This window comes from Salmo salar, chromosome ssa12, assembly GCF_905237065.1.
Source record: "Salmo salar chromosome ssa12, Ssal_v3.1, whole genome shotgun sequence".
NCBI classification, from domain to species: domain Eukaryota; kingdom Metazoa; phylum Chordata; class Actinopteri; order Salmoniformes; family Salmonidae; genus Salmo; species Salmo salar.
Genome location: NC_059453.1, coordinates 61,238,311 through 61,255,793, shown reverse-complemented (window position 1 = coordinate 61,255,793; position 17,483 = coordinate 61,238,311). Strand labels below are relative to the sequence as shown.

Genomic DNA, 17,483 nt, shown 5'->3' with positions numbered 1-17,483 from the left:
TTTTTTTGCTAAAAGTATTATTATATTATCGATCGATTGACTATGACTTTTCAGATCACCCAGTAGTGCTATCTGCAGAGTTTGTATGAAAGTCTTAATGAGATAATAATGAACCAACACTGTCACGCACCACCCTGTGAAGTTCATAATTTATTTCATCTGTAGCATAATAAACTGTACTGTTTTCCCGAGTCATAGTGGGAGGACCACACACCATATGACTGCAAGTTTAGTTCGATATGATGGTTGTTATATCAATATAAAGGCGTTTCCACTGCCATTTCTTGCATAATTAATTTTACCGGCACAAAAAAGATCCCATCTGGTTAAATGAACAAATTCATTATCTGTCGGCATTTATAAAATTGTACCAAAACGTCCTGTTTCCATCACAGCTGTCGTGATTTTTTTGCATGTGGTATGACTTTACTGAAACCTGAGAGAGCAAGAGGAGGGAGGGTCATTCAATCATTATTTACCGTTTCAAATGGAATGATGACATACGCATCAGCCAAATGCAGGACAGACAGAGTTTACAGGCTTCAAATAAGAGTATATTGTTAGCTACTTAATTGAAATCAATAATTTACAAATATCTGGAGGGAAGATCAACATTTGAATATCAAGGCGGGCGATTATAAGCGCCTCAAATTTGAACCTTTCACAAAAACGCGACTGCCAGAGAAGGTTTTCTAAAGCTAAAATCCATGTTCCAACCATTCTGCGTTTGTTTCTGTGCTGAATGGGCGTGTCAGTCGTATTTTTTATTTTTTTAACCATTGGGCTGTCAGTGATTGGTCGTATATTGAAAAGGTTCGCGTCTCTGTCGTTTTTCCGGGGCGTGGCATACACAACGCGGGACCTGTTACTTTTGGTTTGAGGGGAAAGTGTTACTACTATAGAGTTAATACACCCGGCTCAATTGATCCCTTTTATTTATTGTGGGATATATATATATATATATTTTTTTACAGTCTATGGATAATCCTGATGTGTTCCTGCTACAAGTTGTTTTCCCCCCTCCCACAGAATTGACTTAGTTCGCATGCTTACGTTAGTTTGAAGTTGAGCCTAACGTTAACGGTTTTCTTTGTTTTAAAAAACACAACGGTTTGAATCGTTAGCCAAACAGAACTCGTGTGACATGGAATTATTTCAGAAAGTGGAAAAGATTGGAGAAGGGACGTACGGGGTGGTGTACAAGGCAAAGAACAAAGTCACGGGAGAGACTGTTGCCCTCAAGAAAATCAGACTAGACACGTAAGTGGTGTCTGACAGAAAATTAGCTGGCTACCTAAGTGTCGTTAGCCATCTAACGTTAAGTGTAGCCCGGTCAAGCAGCTGACTGACTCCTCACAGTAACATTAGTCCCGATGTGACTGCTTTCAATTTCCACAGTTGCTTGCTAGCTAACCTTGTTAACTATGTCAATACCTTAGCTAGTCATTCGACCTGAATTGATAACCAGTGAGTCTTGAAAGTAGGTAACGTAAGTATAGTTTATAACTAGCGAACAATAAGCTAGCTAGTTGCCTGGAAACCCGACGTTACATTTGCATTGAATTCTACATCGGGCTGAACTTTGCGTTTGAATCAGGGTTCTACTAGCCAGAACGTTGAGTAAAAGGATATTAACATAGCTACTTTACCGGTTGATCTTTTTGGCGGTAGGAATGTGAGTCAAACGTCGAGTTTCCAGGCTGGCTAACTATATAGCTTTGTATGACAAACAAGTAAGTCACTGTATTGACAACTACTGGCACTGCTATAAAATGGCATTGGTCACATTTAAAAAAAATTTTTTTGCCTTTATTTAACTAGGAAAGTCAGTTAAGAACAAATTCGTATTTACAATGACGGTCTACCAAAAGGCCTCCTGCGGGGACAGGGGCCTGGGATTAAAAAAATAAATACAATATAAATGGACACCTGGACATCTCATAAAAAGATTCAGCCAAAGATGATTCAGCAAGCTAGAAGCAGGAAGGAATCATGTTATAATATTTTTTAAATGTCAAATTACAATCAAACTAGAATATTGGATTTCTAGTAAAAATATATTTCATTTGTGGACAGATTTCAAATATGAGTTTTTCTGTATATAACATTTACCAGAGAGAATGAAGAAATTAACGACTAATTCAGTAGTTTGTTTTCATTAAATAATATCTGTCATTGAAAATACATGGGTCTTATTTGGTATTTTATTAGGATCCCCATTAGCTGTTGCAAAAGCAGCAGCTACTCTTCCTGGGGTCCACACGAAATATGACATAATACAGAACATCAATAGACAAGGACAGAACTACATACATTTAAAAAAAAGCCACACAATGCATACACACAAACTATCTAGGTCAAATAGGGGAGTGGTGTGTCTTGATGTGTTGCTTTATCTGTTTTTTTGAAACCAGGTTTGGTGTTTGAGCAATATGAGATGGAAGTTCCATGCAATAAGGGCTCTATATAATACTGTACGCATTCTTGAATTGTTCTGGATTTGGGGACTGTGAAAAGACCCCTGGTGGTATGTCTGGTCTTATTAATTAAATAAAATATGTAATTATCTCGCTCCAAAATAACTGTCACACTCAATGTATAATAGTTTTCCCTTATCACAGAAGAGGCATATGTCCTTGAATTTAGGCAAGTTATTGCAATCCTATTGGAATCACATATATACTGAACAAAAATATAAATGCAACATGCAACAATTTCAAATAAAATCTGAGTTACAGTTCATATGAGGAAATCAGTCAATTGAAATGAATTCATTGGGCCCTAATCTAGCTATGGGCCTCCAGATTTCATCACGGGGCCTCCCGAGTGGCACAGCGGTCTAAGGCACTGCATCACAGTTGTTGGGGCGTCACTACAGATCCGGATTCGATCCCAGGCTGTGTCGCAGCGGTCCGCGACCGGGAGACCCATGAGGCGGCGCACAATGGGCCCAGCGTCGTCCGGGTTAGGGGAGGGTTTGGCCGGCCGGGATGACCTTGTCCCATCACACTCTAGCGACTCTTGTGGTGGGCCCGGCCGCATGCATGCTGACACTGTCGCCAGTTGTACGGTGTTTCCCCCGACACATTGGTGCGGCTGGCTTCCGGGTTAAGCGAGTAATGTCTCAAGAAGCAGTGCGGCCTGGCAGGGTCGTCTTTCGGAGGACGATCTTCCCCTCTCCTGAGTCTGTACGGGAGTTGCAGTGATGGGACAAGACTGTAACTACCAATTGGATATCATGAAATTGGGGAGAAAAAGTAATACAAATAAGAATACAGCATTTTTATGCATTCAAATTGCCATTGATAAAGAGTAATTGTGTTCGTTGTCTGTAGCTTATGCCTGCCCATACGATAACCCCACTGCCACCATGGGGCAGTTGACATCGGCAAACCGCTTTCCCACATGACGCCATACACATGGTCTGCGGTTGTGATGCACTGCCAAACTCTCTAAAACGACATTGGAGGCGGCTTATGGTAGAGAAATTAACATTCAATCCTCTGGCAACAGCTCTGGTGGACATTCCTGCAGTCACCATGCCAATTGCAAGCGCTCTCAACTTGAGACATCCATGGCAGTGTTGTGACAACTGCACATTTTAGTGGCCTTTTATTGTCCCTAGCAGAAGCTGTACCTGTGTAATGATCATGCTGTGTAATCAGCTTCTTGATATGCCACACCTGTCAGGTGGATGGATTATCTTGGCAAAGGAGAAATGCTCACTAACAGGGATGTAAACAAATTTGTGAACAATTTGAGAGAAATGCGCTTCTGTGGGTATGGAACATGTCTGGTATCTTTTATTTCAGCTCATGAAACATGGGACCAACACTTTACATGTTGTGTTAATATTTTTGTTCAGTGTAGATGCATGTAAAAGGGGAGGTATTAGCTGTGCACCATGTGTGACGCACCTGGCTTTCCCACTGTCAGCAGCCAGTATACACATTACACAATCTTGGATGGGCATCTTCTTCAGAGTTTAACAGCGGTTGGCAACCAATATGTTGCATTACTGCCGCCAACTGGATTATATTATAAATCCATTATACTTTGTGATACAAAAGAGGAAAAACAAAAAGGACACCCTTCCAACTAACGGCGTACAATGGCGGCGAGCTTTAAACCACTTCAGCCGGCGCTTGGCATTGCGCATGGTGATCTTAGGCTTGTGTGCGGCTGCTTGGCAATGGAAACCCATTTCATGAAGCTCCCGACGAATAGGTCCTTTGCTGATGTTGCTTCCAAAGACGGTTTGAAACTCGATAGTGAGTGTTGCAACTGAGGACAGATGATTTTTATGCGCTACGTGCTTCAGCACTTGGCGGTCCTGTTCTGTGAACTTGTGTGGCCTACCACTACGCGGCTGAGCCGTTGTTGCTCCTAGACCTTTCCACTTCACAATAACAGCACTTACGGTTGCCCGGGGTATAAATTTGATGAATTGACTTGTTTTGGAAAGGTGGCATCCTATGACAGTGCCACATTTTAAGTCACTTAACTCTTCAGTAAGGCCATTATACTGCCAATGTTTGTCTATAGAGATTGCATGGCTGTGTGCTCGATTTTATACCTGTCAGGAACGTGTGTGGCTGAAATAGCTGAATCCACTAATTTGAAGGGGTGTCCACCAGGGGCGGAAATCGCGGGGGGGACGGGGGGGGACACGACCCCCCCCCCATCCTGGGAAAAATATGATTTGTCCCCCCCAATATATCACTGAAACATAACTATGTAATTTAAATAATATTAATAATACGCAATGAAAGCAATTGTGCTGAATATAGACACTTAATAGCGCGTTTTTACGTTTTCCTCACAATGGTTTGATCCACTGGCAAGGTAACAGAGGGGTCGTATCTACTGTCTGAAAGGCACTCAATGAACGTAACAGACGTGAGGTTAATCCAGTCAATAGCGCACACACACTAGCTGAATATGCAGAGCTAGCGCACAAATATTAACTATTAAGCTAGCTAGTACCTATTCCATTTATGTGGCCTCGTCAAAGATGGAATCTTTGCTATCGTCAATTTATTCCGAGATCAGCATGCAGATGATGTAAGTTAGTGCTTCAAAGTCCCTGTGATAAGGTTAGCGATAAACTGAAGTCCAAACTGAACAGAACTACACTCTCTTCTACCATTGTCTTAAATATATTTAATGGTCTCGTTGCAAAAGCTAAATTGTCGCAAGGGAACTTTTATTTATTTATTTTATTTAACCCGGGTAGCAAAGATTATAGCAAACACCACTGAAACTGAATTGGTGCTCGCTAGCTTTGCAAATTCAGCTATTGTTGGAAGCCAGCCAATATGAAACAAACTATTAAAATTACAAAAGGTTGCAGCATATGTTGTGTAAATGGTGAACTCATACAGCTGTCAACTCTTGTCATTTTAATCCATTTCACATTTGCTAGCTACCTTTTAGATCGAAGCCCAAATAGAATGATAAAAGATAAGATGATAGAAGCCCATCTCCTACTGTAAATAACCTACACACTGTGTGTGTGTGTAGCCAGCCAGCCAGGTAGAAAAATGGCAGAAAAATAAAAGACGGACATCAGAGTATTTTTCAGTACACCAAAACGCAAAGTAAGAACCCTAGTAGCCTAATATCTCAAAGACTAGTTGATAAAATGTTCATAAGAAAGAAATGAAATTCTAATGGAAATGTTTCACAATGATGTCATTAGGCAGAGCAGGCAACAGATGGCACACAGACAGCAGAGTTGGGGACAGATATGCAGGGACAGACTCGCAGAGACAGGGAGTCTCAGGTAAGTTTGTTGAGTCTTTGTTTGGCAACATTATGAAAGGTTCTCCATTTTTTTGACTTGTAAAATAGGAACATAATTGGAAAATGCCATGGATACCCCCACTCTCAACTTAAACTGGTGACTGAACTAAGATTTGTTAAAGGCAATGGTATTGCTGTTGTGAGTAGTTGTGTAGTTTTGGGTACCGGTAGTTAGGAGTACGGCAAACACCTTATTTCTTTGGTTCCTCAGTATACATTTACCATATTACAATGTAGGCTATGTGTTACAGCACTACTTTTGGTGTCCCCCTCAGGAATTGCTCTTGAGAAAATTTCATGTAATTGTCCCCCCCAAAGTTGATATCAGATTTTCGCCCCTGGTTTCCACATACCTTTGTGTACACATCTATTATACAGTGCATTTGAAAAATGTTCAGATTCCATTTTCCACATTTTGTTACGTTACAGCCTTATTCTAAAATATATATTTTTTAAGTCTATCAATCTACACACAATACCCCATAATGACAAAGCAAAAACAGGTATTTGCAAATTTATTAAAAAAAAATGTAATCCGATGCTTTGCTATTCAGCCTGTTTGCTATGAGACTTGAAATTGAGCTCAGGTGCATCCTGTTTCCATTTATCATCCTTGAGATGTTTCTACAACTTGATTGGTAAATTCAATAGATTGGACATGATTTGAAAAGGCACAGACCGGTCTATATAAGGTCCCACAGTTGACAGTGCATGTCAGTGCAAATACCAAGCCATGAGGTCGAAGGAATTGTCTGTAGAGCTCCTAGATAGGATTGTGTCGAGGCACAGATCTGGGGAAGGGTACCAAAACATTTCTGCAGCATTGAAGGTCCCCAAGAACACAGTTGCCTCCATCATTCTTAAGTGGAATACGTTTGGAACCACCAAGACTCTTCCTAGAGCTGGCCGCCCGGCCAAACTGAACAATCGGGGGAGAACTTGGTCACTCTGACAGAACACTAGAGTTTATTGTGGAGATGGGAGAACCTTCCAGAAGGACAACCATCTCTGCAGCACTCCACCAATCAGGCCTTTATGGTAGAGTGGCCAGACGGAAGCCACTCCTCAGTAAAGGGCACATGACAGTTCGCTTGGAGTTTGCCAAAAGGCACCTAAAGGACTCTGACCATGAGAATCAAGGTTCTCTGGTCTGATGAAACCAAGATTGAACTCTGGCCTGAATGCCAAGCATCACGTCTGGAGGAAACCTGGCACCATCCCTATGATGAAGCAAGGTGGTGCCATATACCACACCTCCTTGGGCCTTATTGCTTAATTATATCAAAGTAAACTTGGAGTCACGCAATGATGTGTGGTCCTTCCACTACGACTTGTTGGGAAAGGATGCAGTTTATTAGGCTACAGATATAATCAGTTATGATGAACTTCACAAGGTGGTGAAAGTGCAAAGTGATGAGCTTCATGCTCCTTTCCAATAAATATTAATGGTTCTATTCTGGTGACATGATAATCGATGCTTAATGCCATTTGACAAATACAAATAGTCTCGCTCTTTTGTCCATAATATTTTCATGTAGGCTATACATGCGCTCTAGCCAACAGCGCACGTGCCAATACCAGACTATGTAACACAACATATTTGTGAGAGAACCATCAGTAGAGTTGAAATTGCGATGGAAACCCATTTAACTTGTATTTTTTTTATTCTGTACATGGGAATTTAACAAAGTATTTATGTGCACTATGTCATGATGCACAGCCTTTTATCTGCAACAAGTTCATTTGATGGAAACATCACTGGTGGGAAAATGTGCATATCATTTTTATGTGGATTTTAGAATATTCACATAAATCTGTCACCAATTGGATGGAAACCTAGCTAGTGTCTGTGTGTAAAGGGATGATATTGTGTGACTAATGTCGTAGCTATATGCCTTTTTCTTAGGGAAACGGAGGGAGTACCAAGCACTGCCATCCGAGAGATATCGCTCCTCAAAGAGCTCAGCCACCCAAATATTGTCAAGTATGTACAATTGAGCTACTTGTTATGTTAAACATCAACTGTCTCTGTTAAATTGTGCTTACATTGACATCTCTATGTACATTCACACCGACAGGCTCTGTGATGTCATCCACACAGAGAACAAACTGTACCTGGTTTTTGAGTTCCTTCATCAGGACCTTAAGAAGTTCATGGACTCCTCGGTCTCCGGTATCTCTCTACCACTTGTCAAGGTATGCACAGACTGCACATCCAACGTGTTCAGACTGGGGGGGGGGGGCTTATAAATAAGTGATATACCCCCCAATGTATGTCAGTGCTACATATATTTTGTCACATTTTTAAATGAAAACAATATGGAAACCTACGAGGTTGTCTGACTGTGTGTCTCTCTTAAGCTAATTAAGTGTGTCTGTTTTGTGTGTGTGTGTGTGCGCAGAGTTACCTGTTCCAGCTGCTGCAGGGCCTGGCCTTCTGTCACTCCCACAGGGTTCTCCATCGGGACCTGAAGCCCCAGAACCTGCTCATTAACGCCCAGGGGGAGATCAAGCTGGCTGACTTCGGCCTGGCTAGGGCCTTTGGGGTGCCTGTCCGCACCTACACTCATGAGGTGACGCATACACCCACCATACAGAATACATACACCACACTGTAATTTGCTGTGCGGTTTTTAGTAGGCCAATGGCTAGCAACATGAGTCTTTAGTATTTCACTTGTGTTATGCTTCTGTAAGCATCTCAAATAATTTCTGAAACCATGATGGGGAAACTAACATTTTAGCATTTCTCAGGTGGTAACTCTATGGTACCGAGCTCCAGAAATTCTTTTGGGCTGCAAATACTACTCCACAGCGGTTGACATCTGGAGTTTGGGCTGCATCTTTGCTGAAATGGTAAATGTATTCTCTGGCTATACTAATTTGTAGCTTTAACGTTTATAAAGCAAGCTCTCACTTCATGTCCAAACCTTCCAATTCTTCCTTCAGATCACCAGGAGGGCTTTGTTTCCAGGCGACTCAGAGATCGATCAGCTGTTCCGGATCTTCCGTACCCTGGGCACACCGGACGAGGTGGCCTGGCCAGGGGTCACTTCCATGCCTGACTACAAGCCCTCCTTCCCCAAGTGGGCCCGACAGGAGCTGTCCAAAGTGGTTCCCCCACTGGACGAGGATGGGAGAGAGCTGCTCAGGGTGAGAACCCTTTAATTATATATATATATTTTGTATTTTACCCCCTTTTTCTCCCCAATTTCGATCTTGTCTCATCGCTGCAATTCCCCAATGGTCTCAGGAGGCAAAGGTTGAGTCATGCGTCCTCCAAAACATGACCCACCAGACCGTGCTTCTTAAAACCTCTCTGGGCTAGGCGGGACGAATTCGTCCCACCTACCTAACAGCCAGTGTAATCCAGTGGCGCGATTTTCAAATACCTTAAAAATCCTATTACTTCAATTTCTCAAACATATGACTATTTTACAGCTATTTAAAGACAAGACTCTCGTTAATCTAACCACACTGTCCGATTTCAAAAAGGCTTTACAACGAAAGCAAAACATTAGATTATGTCAGCAGAGTACCAAGCCAGAAATAATCAGACACCCATTTTTCAAGCTAGCATATGTCACAAAAACCCAGAAGACAGCTAAATGCAGCACTAACCTTTGATGATCTTCATCAGATGACAACCCTAGGACATTATGTTATACAATACATGCATGTTTGTTCAATCAAGTTCATATTTATATCAAAAACCAGCTTTTTACATTAGCATGTGACGTTCAGAACTAGCATACCCCCCGCAAACTTCCGGCGAATTCACTAACAATTAACTAAATTACTCACGATAAACGTTCACAAAAAGCATAACAATTATTTTAAGAATTATAGATACAGAACTCCTCTATGCACTCGATATGTCCAATTTTAAAATAGCTTTTTGGTGAAAGCACATTTTGCAATATTCTAAGTACATAGCCCAGCCATCACGGGCTAGCTATTTAGACACCCGGCAAGTTTAGCACTCACCAATATCAGATTTACTATTACAAAAGTTTGATTACCTTTTGTTGTCTTCGTCAGAATGCACTCCCAGGACTGCTACTTCAATAACAAATGTTGGTTTGGTCCAAAATAATCCATCGTTATATCCGAATAGCGGCGTTTTGTTCGTGCGTTCCAGAAACGGTAAATCAGGGTCGCGCGCATGGCGCAATTCGTGACAAAAAAAATCTAAATATTCCATTACCGTACTTCGAAGCATGTCAACCGCTGTTTAAAATCCATTTTTATGCCATTTTTCTCGTAAAAAGCGATAATATTCCGACCGGGAATGTCCATTTAGCTAAACAGAGGAAAGAAAACAAAGCTTTCGGGTCGACGCGGGCACGAGCCTGAGTCTCACAGTACTGTAACCAGCCACTACCCAAACGCGCTACTTTGTTTCAGACAGAGCCTGCAAAGCCACGATTCAGCATTTTGCCGCCTTCTGAGAGCCTATGGCAGCCGTAGGAAGTGTCACGGTACAGCTAAGATCCTCACTCTTCAATAAACAGAGACAAGAAGAACGACACCTTGTCAGACAGGCCACTTCCTGCATGAAATCTTCTCAGGTTTTTGCCTGCCATATCAAATCAAATCAAATTTATTTTTATATAGCCCTTCGTACATCAGCTGATATTCTCAAAGTGCTGTACAGAAACCCAGCCTAAAACCCCAAACAGCAAGCAAAGCATGTGAAAGAAGCACGGTGGCTAGGAAAAACTCCCTAGAAAGGCCAAAAACCTAGGAAGAAACCTAGAGAGGAACCAGGCTATGAGGGGTGGCCAGTCCTCTTCTGGCTGTGCAGGGTGGATATTATAACAGAACATAGTCAAGATGTTAAAATGTTCATAAATGACCAGCATGGTCAAATAATAATAATCATAGTAGTTGTCGAGGGTGCAACAAGCACGTCCGGTGAACAGGTCAGGGTTCCATAGCCGCTGGCAGAACAGTTGAAACTGGAGCAGCAGCACGGCCAGGTGGACTGGGGACAGCAAGGAGTCATCATACCAGGTAGTCCTGAGGCATGGTCCTAGGGCTCAGGTCCTCCGAGAGAAAGAGAGAATTAGAGAGAGCATATTTAAATACACACAGGACACCGGATAAGACAAGAGAAATACTCCAGATGTAACAGACTGACCCTAGCCCCCGACACATAAACTACTGCAGCATAAATACTGGAGGCTGAGACAGGAGGGATCAGAAGACACTGTGGCCCCATCCGATGATACCCCGGACAGGGCCAAACAGGCAGGATATAACCCCACCCACTTTGCCAAAGCACAGCCCCCACACCACTAGAGGGATGTCTCCAACCACCAACTTACCGTCCTAAGACGAGGCCGAGTATAGCCCACAACGATCTCCGCCATGGCACAACCCAAGGGGGGGCGCCAACCCAGACAGGAAGACCACGTCAGTGACTCAACCCACTCAAGTGACGCACCCCTTCCATGGACGGCATGGAAGAACACCAGTAGGCCAGTGACTCAGCCCCTGTAAAAGGGTTAGAGGCAGAGAATCCCAGTGGAAAGAGGGGAACCGGCAAGGCAGAGACAGCAAGGGCGGTTCGTTGCTCCAGCCTTTCCGTTCACCTTCACACTCCTGGGCCAGACTATACTTAATCATAGGACCTACTGAAGAGATAAGTCTTCAGTAAAGACTTAAAGGTTGAGACTGAGTCTGCGTCTCTCACATTGGTAGGCAGACCATTCCATAAAAATGGAGCTCTATAGGAGAAAGCCCTACCTCCAGCCGTTTGCTTAGAAATTCTAGGGACAATTAGGAGGCCTCGTGCCTTGTGACGGTAGCGTACGTGTAGGTATGTACGGCAGGACCAAATCGGAAAGATGGGTAGGAGCAAGCCCATGTAATGCTTTGTAGGTTAGCAGTAAAACCTTGAAATCAGCCCTTGCCTTAACAGGAAGCCAGTGTAGGGAGGCTAGCACTGGAGTAATATGATCACATTTTTTGGTTCTAGTCAGGATTCTAGCAGCCGTATTTAGCACTAACTGAAGTTTATTTAGTGCTTTATCCCGGTAGCCGGAAAGTAGAGCATTGCAGTAGTCCAGCCTAGAAGTAACAAAAGCATGGATTAATTTTTCTGCGTCATTTTTGGACAGAAAATTTCTGATTTTTGCAATGTTACGTAGATGGAAAAAAGCTGTCCTTGAAACAGTCTTGATATGTTCTTCAAAAGAGAGATCAGGGTCCAGAGTAACGCCGAGGTCCTTCACAGTTTTATTTGAGACGACTGTACAACCATCCAGATTAATTGTCAGATTCAACAGAAGATCTCTTTGTTTCTTGGGACCTAGAACAAGCATCTCTGTTTTGTCCGAGTTTAAAAGTAGAAAGTTTGCAGCCATCCACTTCTTTATGTCTGAAACACAGGCTTCTAGCGAGGGCAATTTTGGGGCTTCACCATGTTTCATTGAAATGTACAGCTGTGTGTCGTCCGCATAGCAGTGAAATTTAACATTATGTTTTCGAATGACATCCCCAAGAGGTAAAATATATAGTGAAAACAATAGTGGTCCTAAAACGAAACCTTGAGGAACACCGAAATTTACAATTGATTTGTCAGAAGACAAACCATTCGCAGAGACAAACTGATATCTTTCCGACAGATAAGATCTAAACCAGGCCAGAACTTGTCCATGTAGACCAATTTGGGTTTCCAATCTCTCCAAAAGAATGTGGTGATCGATGGTATCAAAAGCGGCACTAAGATCTAGGAGCACGAGGACAGATGCAGAGCCTCGGTCTGACGTCATTAAAAGGTCATTTACCACCTTCACAAGTGCAGTCTCAGTGCTATGATGGGGTCTAAAACCAGACTGAAGCGTTTCGTATACATTGTTTGTCTTCAGGAAGGCAGTGAGTTGCTGTGCAACAGCTTTTTCAAAAAATTGAGAGGAATGGAAGATTCGATATAGGCCGATTTTAGTTTTTTATAATTTCTGGATCAAGATTCGGCTTTTTCAAGAGAGGCTTTATTACTGCCACTTTTAGTGAGCTTGGTACACATCCGGTGGATAGAGAGCCGTTTATTATGTTCAACATAGGAGGGCCAAGCACAGGAAGCAGCTCTTTCAGTAGTTTAGTTGGAATAGGGTCCAGTATGCAGCTTGAGAGTTTGGAGGCCATGATTATTTTCATCATTGCGTCAAGAGATATAGTACTAAAACACTTTAGTATCTCCCTTGATCCTAGGTCCTGGCAGAGTTGTGTAGACTCAGGACAATGGAGCTTTGGAGGAATACCCAGATTTAAAGAGGAGTCTGTAATTTGCTTTCTAATGATCATGATCTTTTCCTCAAAGAAGTTCATAAATGTATTACTGCTGAAGTGAAAGCCATCCTCCATTTGCGAAGGCTGCTTTTTAGTTAGCTTTGCGACAGTATCAAAAAGAAATTTCGGATTGTTCTTATTTTCCTCAATTAAGTTGGAAAAATAGGATGATCGAGCAGCAGTAAGGGCTCTTCGATACTGCACGGTACTGTCTTTCCAAGCTAGTCGGAAGACTTCCAGTTTGGTGTGGCGCCATTTCCGTTCCAATTTTCTGGAAGCTTGCTTCAGAGCTCGTGTATTTTCTGTATACCAGGGAGCTGGTTTCTTATGACAGATGTTTTTAGTTTTTAGGGGTGCAACTGCATCTAGGGTATTGCGCAAGGTTAAATTGAGTTCCTCGGTTAGGTGGTTAACTGATTTTTGTCCTCTGACGTCCTTGGGTAGGCAGAGGCAGTCTGGAAGGGCATCAAGGAATCTTTGGGTTGTCTGAGAATTTATAGCACGACTTTTAATGCTCCTTGGTTGGGGTCTGAGCAGATTATTTGTTGCAATTGCAAACGTAATAAAATGGTGGTCCGATAGTCCAGGATTATGAGGAAAAACATTTAGATCCACAACATTTATTCCATGGGACAAAACTAGGTCCAGAGTATGACTGTGGCAGTGAGTAGGTCCAGAGACATGTTGGACAAAACCCACTGAGTCGATGATGGCTCCGAAAGCCTTTTGGAGTGGGTCTGTGGACTTTTCCATGTGAATGTTAAAGTCACCAAAAATTTGAATATTATCTGCTATGACTGCAAGATCCGATAAGAATTCAGGGAACTCAGTGAGGAACACTGCATATGGCCCAGGGGGCCTGTAAACAGTAGCTATAAAAAGTGAGTGAGTAGGCTGCATAGATTTCATGACTAGAAGCTCAAAAGACGAAAACGTCATTTTTTTTTTTTGTAAATTGAAATTTGCTATCGTAAATGTTAGCAACACCTCCGCCTTTGCTGGATGCACGGGGGTTATGGTCACTAGTGTAACCAGGGGGTGAGGCCTCATTTAACACAGTAAATTCATCAGGCTTAAGCCATGTTTCAGTCAGGCCAATCACATCAAGATTATTATCAGTGATTAGTTCATTGACTATAACTGCCTTGGAAGTGAGGGATCTAACATTAAGTAACCCAATTTTGAGAAATTCAATAATGGCAGGAATGGAGGAGGTCTTTATACTAGTGAGATTGCTAAAGCGAACACCGCCATTTTTAATTTTGCCCAACCTAGATCGAGGCACAGACACGGTCTCAATGGGGAAAGCTGAGCTGACTCGCTGAGTGCTAGTGGCAGACTCCACTAAGCTGGCAGGCTGGCTAACAGCCTGCTGCCTGGCCTGCACCCTATTTCATTGTGGAGCTAGAGGAGTTAGAGCCCTGTCTATGTTCGTAGATAAGATGAGAGCACCCCTCCAGCTAGGATGGAGTCCGTCACTCCTCAACAGGCCAGGCTTGGTCCTGTTTGTGGGTGAGTCCCAGAAAGAGGGCCAATTATCTACAAATTCTATCTTTTGGGAGGGGCAGAAAACAGTTTTCAACCAGCGATTGAGTTGTGAGACTCTGCTGTAGAGCTCATCACTCCCCCTAACTGGGAGGGGGCCAGAGACAATGAATCGATGCCGACACATCTTTCTAGCTGATTTACACGCTGAAGCTATGTTGCGCTTGGTGACCTCTGACTGTTTCATCCTAACATCGTTGGTGCCGACGTGGATAACAATATCTCTATACTCTCTACACTCGCCAGTTTTAGCTTTAGCCAGCACCGTCTTTAGATTAGCCTTAACGTCGGTAGCCCTGCCCCCTGGTAAACAGTGTATGATCGCTGGATGATTAGTTTTAAGTCTAATACTGCGGGTAATGGAGTCGCCAATGACTAGGGTTTTCAATTTGTCAGAGCTAATGGTGGGAGCCGTCGGCGTCTCAGACCCCACAACGGGAGGAGTAGAGACCAGAGAAGTCTCGGACTCCGACTCGCTTAATGGGGAGAACCGGTTGAACGTTTCTGTCAGCTGAATAAGCGACACCGGTTGAGCATTCCTACAGCGTTTCCCTCCAGAAGCCATGAGAAAGATGTCCGGCTGCGGGGACCGTGCGAGGGGGTTTATACTAACGTTACTATCTGTACTTACTGGTGGCACAGACGCTGTTTCATCCTTTCCTACAGTGAAATTACCCTTGCCTAACGATCGCGTCTGAAGCTGGGCTTGCAGCACAGCTATCCTTGCCGTAAGGCGATCGTTCTCCTGTATATTATAGGTACAACGACTGCAATTAGAAGGCATCATGTTAATGTTACTTAGCTTCGGCTGTTTGAAGTCCTGACGAACCATGTCCAGATAAAACCTCCAGGGTGAAAAAGTTGAATGAAAAAAGTTGAGTGAGGGGAAAAAGTAAAAATATACGGTAATGAAAAAGTAAAAAACCGTCAGGTAGCAAAGTAAGATCGGCAACAAAACGCACAGCAGCGTAAACAAGTCTGCAAGTTGTGACCGGAAACAGGAAACAGCCTTGAGTTCTGTTATACTCACAGACACCATTCAAACAGTTTTAGAAACTTTAGGGTGTTTTCTATCCAAAGCCAATAAGTATATGCATATTCTAGTTACTGGGCAGGAGTAGTAACCAGATTAAATTGGGTACGTTTTTTATCCAGCTGTGTCAATACTGCCCCCTAGCCCTAACAGGTTAACACCCGCCCGCTTAACCCGGAACCCAGCCACACCAATGTGTCGGAGGAAACACTGTTCAATTGATGACCGTGGCCAGCCTGCATGTGCCTGTCCCGCCGCATGTAGTTGCTAAAGTGCGATGAGCCATGTAAAGCCCTCCCCTAACCCGGACGAATCTGGGCCAATTGTGCACCACCCTATGGGACTCCCGATCACGGCTGGTTGTGATACAGCCTGTGACCGAATCCCGGTCTGTATGGACACCTTAGACCGCTGAGCCACTCAGGAGGCCCAGGGTTAGAACTCTAACAACATTGACCACTTTTTAATTATGTTTTGGTATTAGGCTGGTACCAATAAGGTTAATAATAGGCAGACTCTACTGCACATCCAAAGCTGATTTGTGAAAGTGCTGGAGGCAAAACTGGAGAAACAGGAAAAATGTTCCAGTCAGATGCAAATTAATTTTAATTATAGCTGAACTTTCGGTCAGTCTACCTTCATCAGAGCATGTCTCCACAAATAACAGTGGGACAGATAAGGCCACACTGCGAGCCAGAGGTAATTGCAGACACCTGTGGTAATCTAAAGTACCCAAAAGGGCCACTTGATGTCATAATATCAGATAGAAATACAGGATAGAACAGAACATGTTATAGATTTATTTCTACTAGAACAAAACACAGGGAATGTGGTGTTAGTATAAGGAACCCAGACTCTCAAAGAAAGCAATAAAGACGGCAAAAGGAAAATATATACAACACTATATACAAACGTAGAACCAGGGGAAATCTAATAAAACAACTAGATAAAGGTTAAGGTAACCTGTTGGAAGTATCGGGCCACTAGGGGCATCATGAATACAGGACACAGTAATACCAGGGAAAGTGTGTGTGTGAAGCTAAGATGATGACAATAGGAATTACAACATGACCCTCATATCAAAATCCTCCTTAAGTCCTTACGGCTGTAGGGTGCCTAAAGTATAAATCCAGAAGTTCTCTCTGGCAGAGTTTACGGTCGTTTTCTTCTCTTTTATTAATAGGGTTAATAAAATCTAATTAATTGAAATTTGTGCTCAGAGCTTCACATTTTGTTTTTACATAGGCCTATGACACATGTAATCGATCTGTCCCTTTTTATGACGTATTTGTTCTTCTTATTTTTCCAGCAAATGCTGAGCTATGACCCAAACAAGAGGATATCTGCCAAAAATGCCCTGGTCCATCGGTTTTTCCGTGATGTCACCATGCCAATGCCACACCTACGACTGTGACATGCAGACTGACAGGAACAATACATAGCCCAGGGTCTTTCCATGAGAGATCCCTGAGCAGAAGGACTGCCCCAGCTCTTATCCACACCTGAATACTACAGTCCAGGAGATGGGAGAGATCACAGTGAAATATGGATGCCTTTCCAAAAATCATTCTAACAACCAAAAACCAGCATTTGTATAAATTGGATGTCCTGTGAGTTTTTTTCTCTACAGCTATGGGTGCCTGTTATGTCATGGAGAATGAACTCTACAGTTGTTTCAGCATTTTATGTGTATTGAATGGGTTAACTTGGTTTGTGTACATTTTAGTCATTTAGCAGATGCAAGCTCTTCATTTGTTCATTGCATAATTTATGATAAAAAGTTGATTAAATTCATTTGAGCTTTA

General features: G+C 42.8%; 1 protein-coding gene across 2 annotated transcripts; it reads left to right on the top strand.

Moving 5' to 3' along the window:
• Nucleotides 1-841: 841 nt before the first annotated feature.
• LOC106565437 (cyclin-dependent kinase 2) lies at nt 842-17,483 on the top strand. 2 transcript variants are annotated; one of them, XM_045691601.1, is made up of 8 exons: nt 842-1,260; nt 5,702-5,785; nt 7,712-7,789; nt 7,884-8,001; nt 8,208-8,378; nt 8,559-8,660; nt 8,754-8,957; nt 16,988-17,483. In XM_045691601.1, exons 1-8 carry the CDS (start codon nt 1,145-1,147, stop codon nt 17,090-17,092), a joined length of 978 nt encoding a protein of 325 aa, XP_045547557.1. In that variant the 5' UTR covers nt 842-1,144; the 3' UTR covers nt 17,093-17,483. The 2 variants fall into 2 exon arrangements, with proteins under 2 accessions (XP_045547557.1, XP_013988051.1); XM_014132576.2 differs by lacking the exon at nt 5,702-5,785 and having other exon boundaries at nt 848-1,260.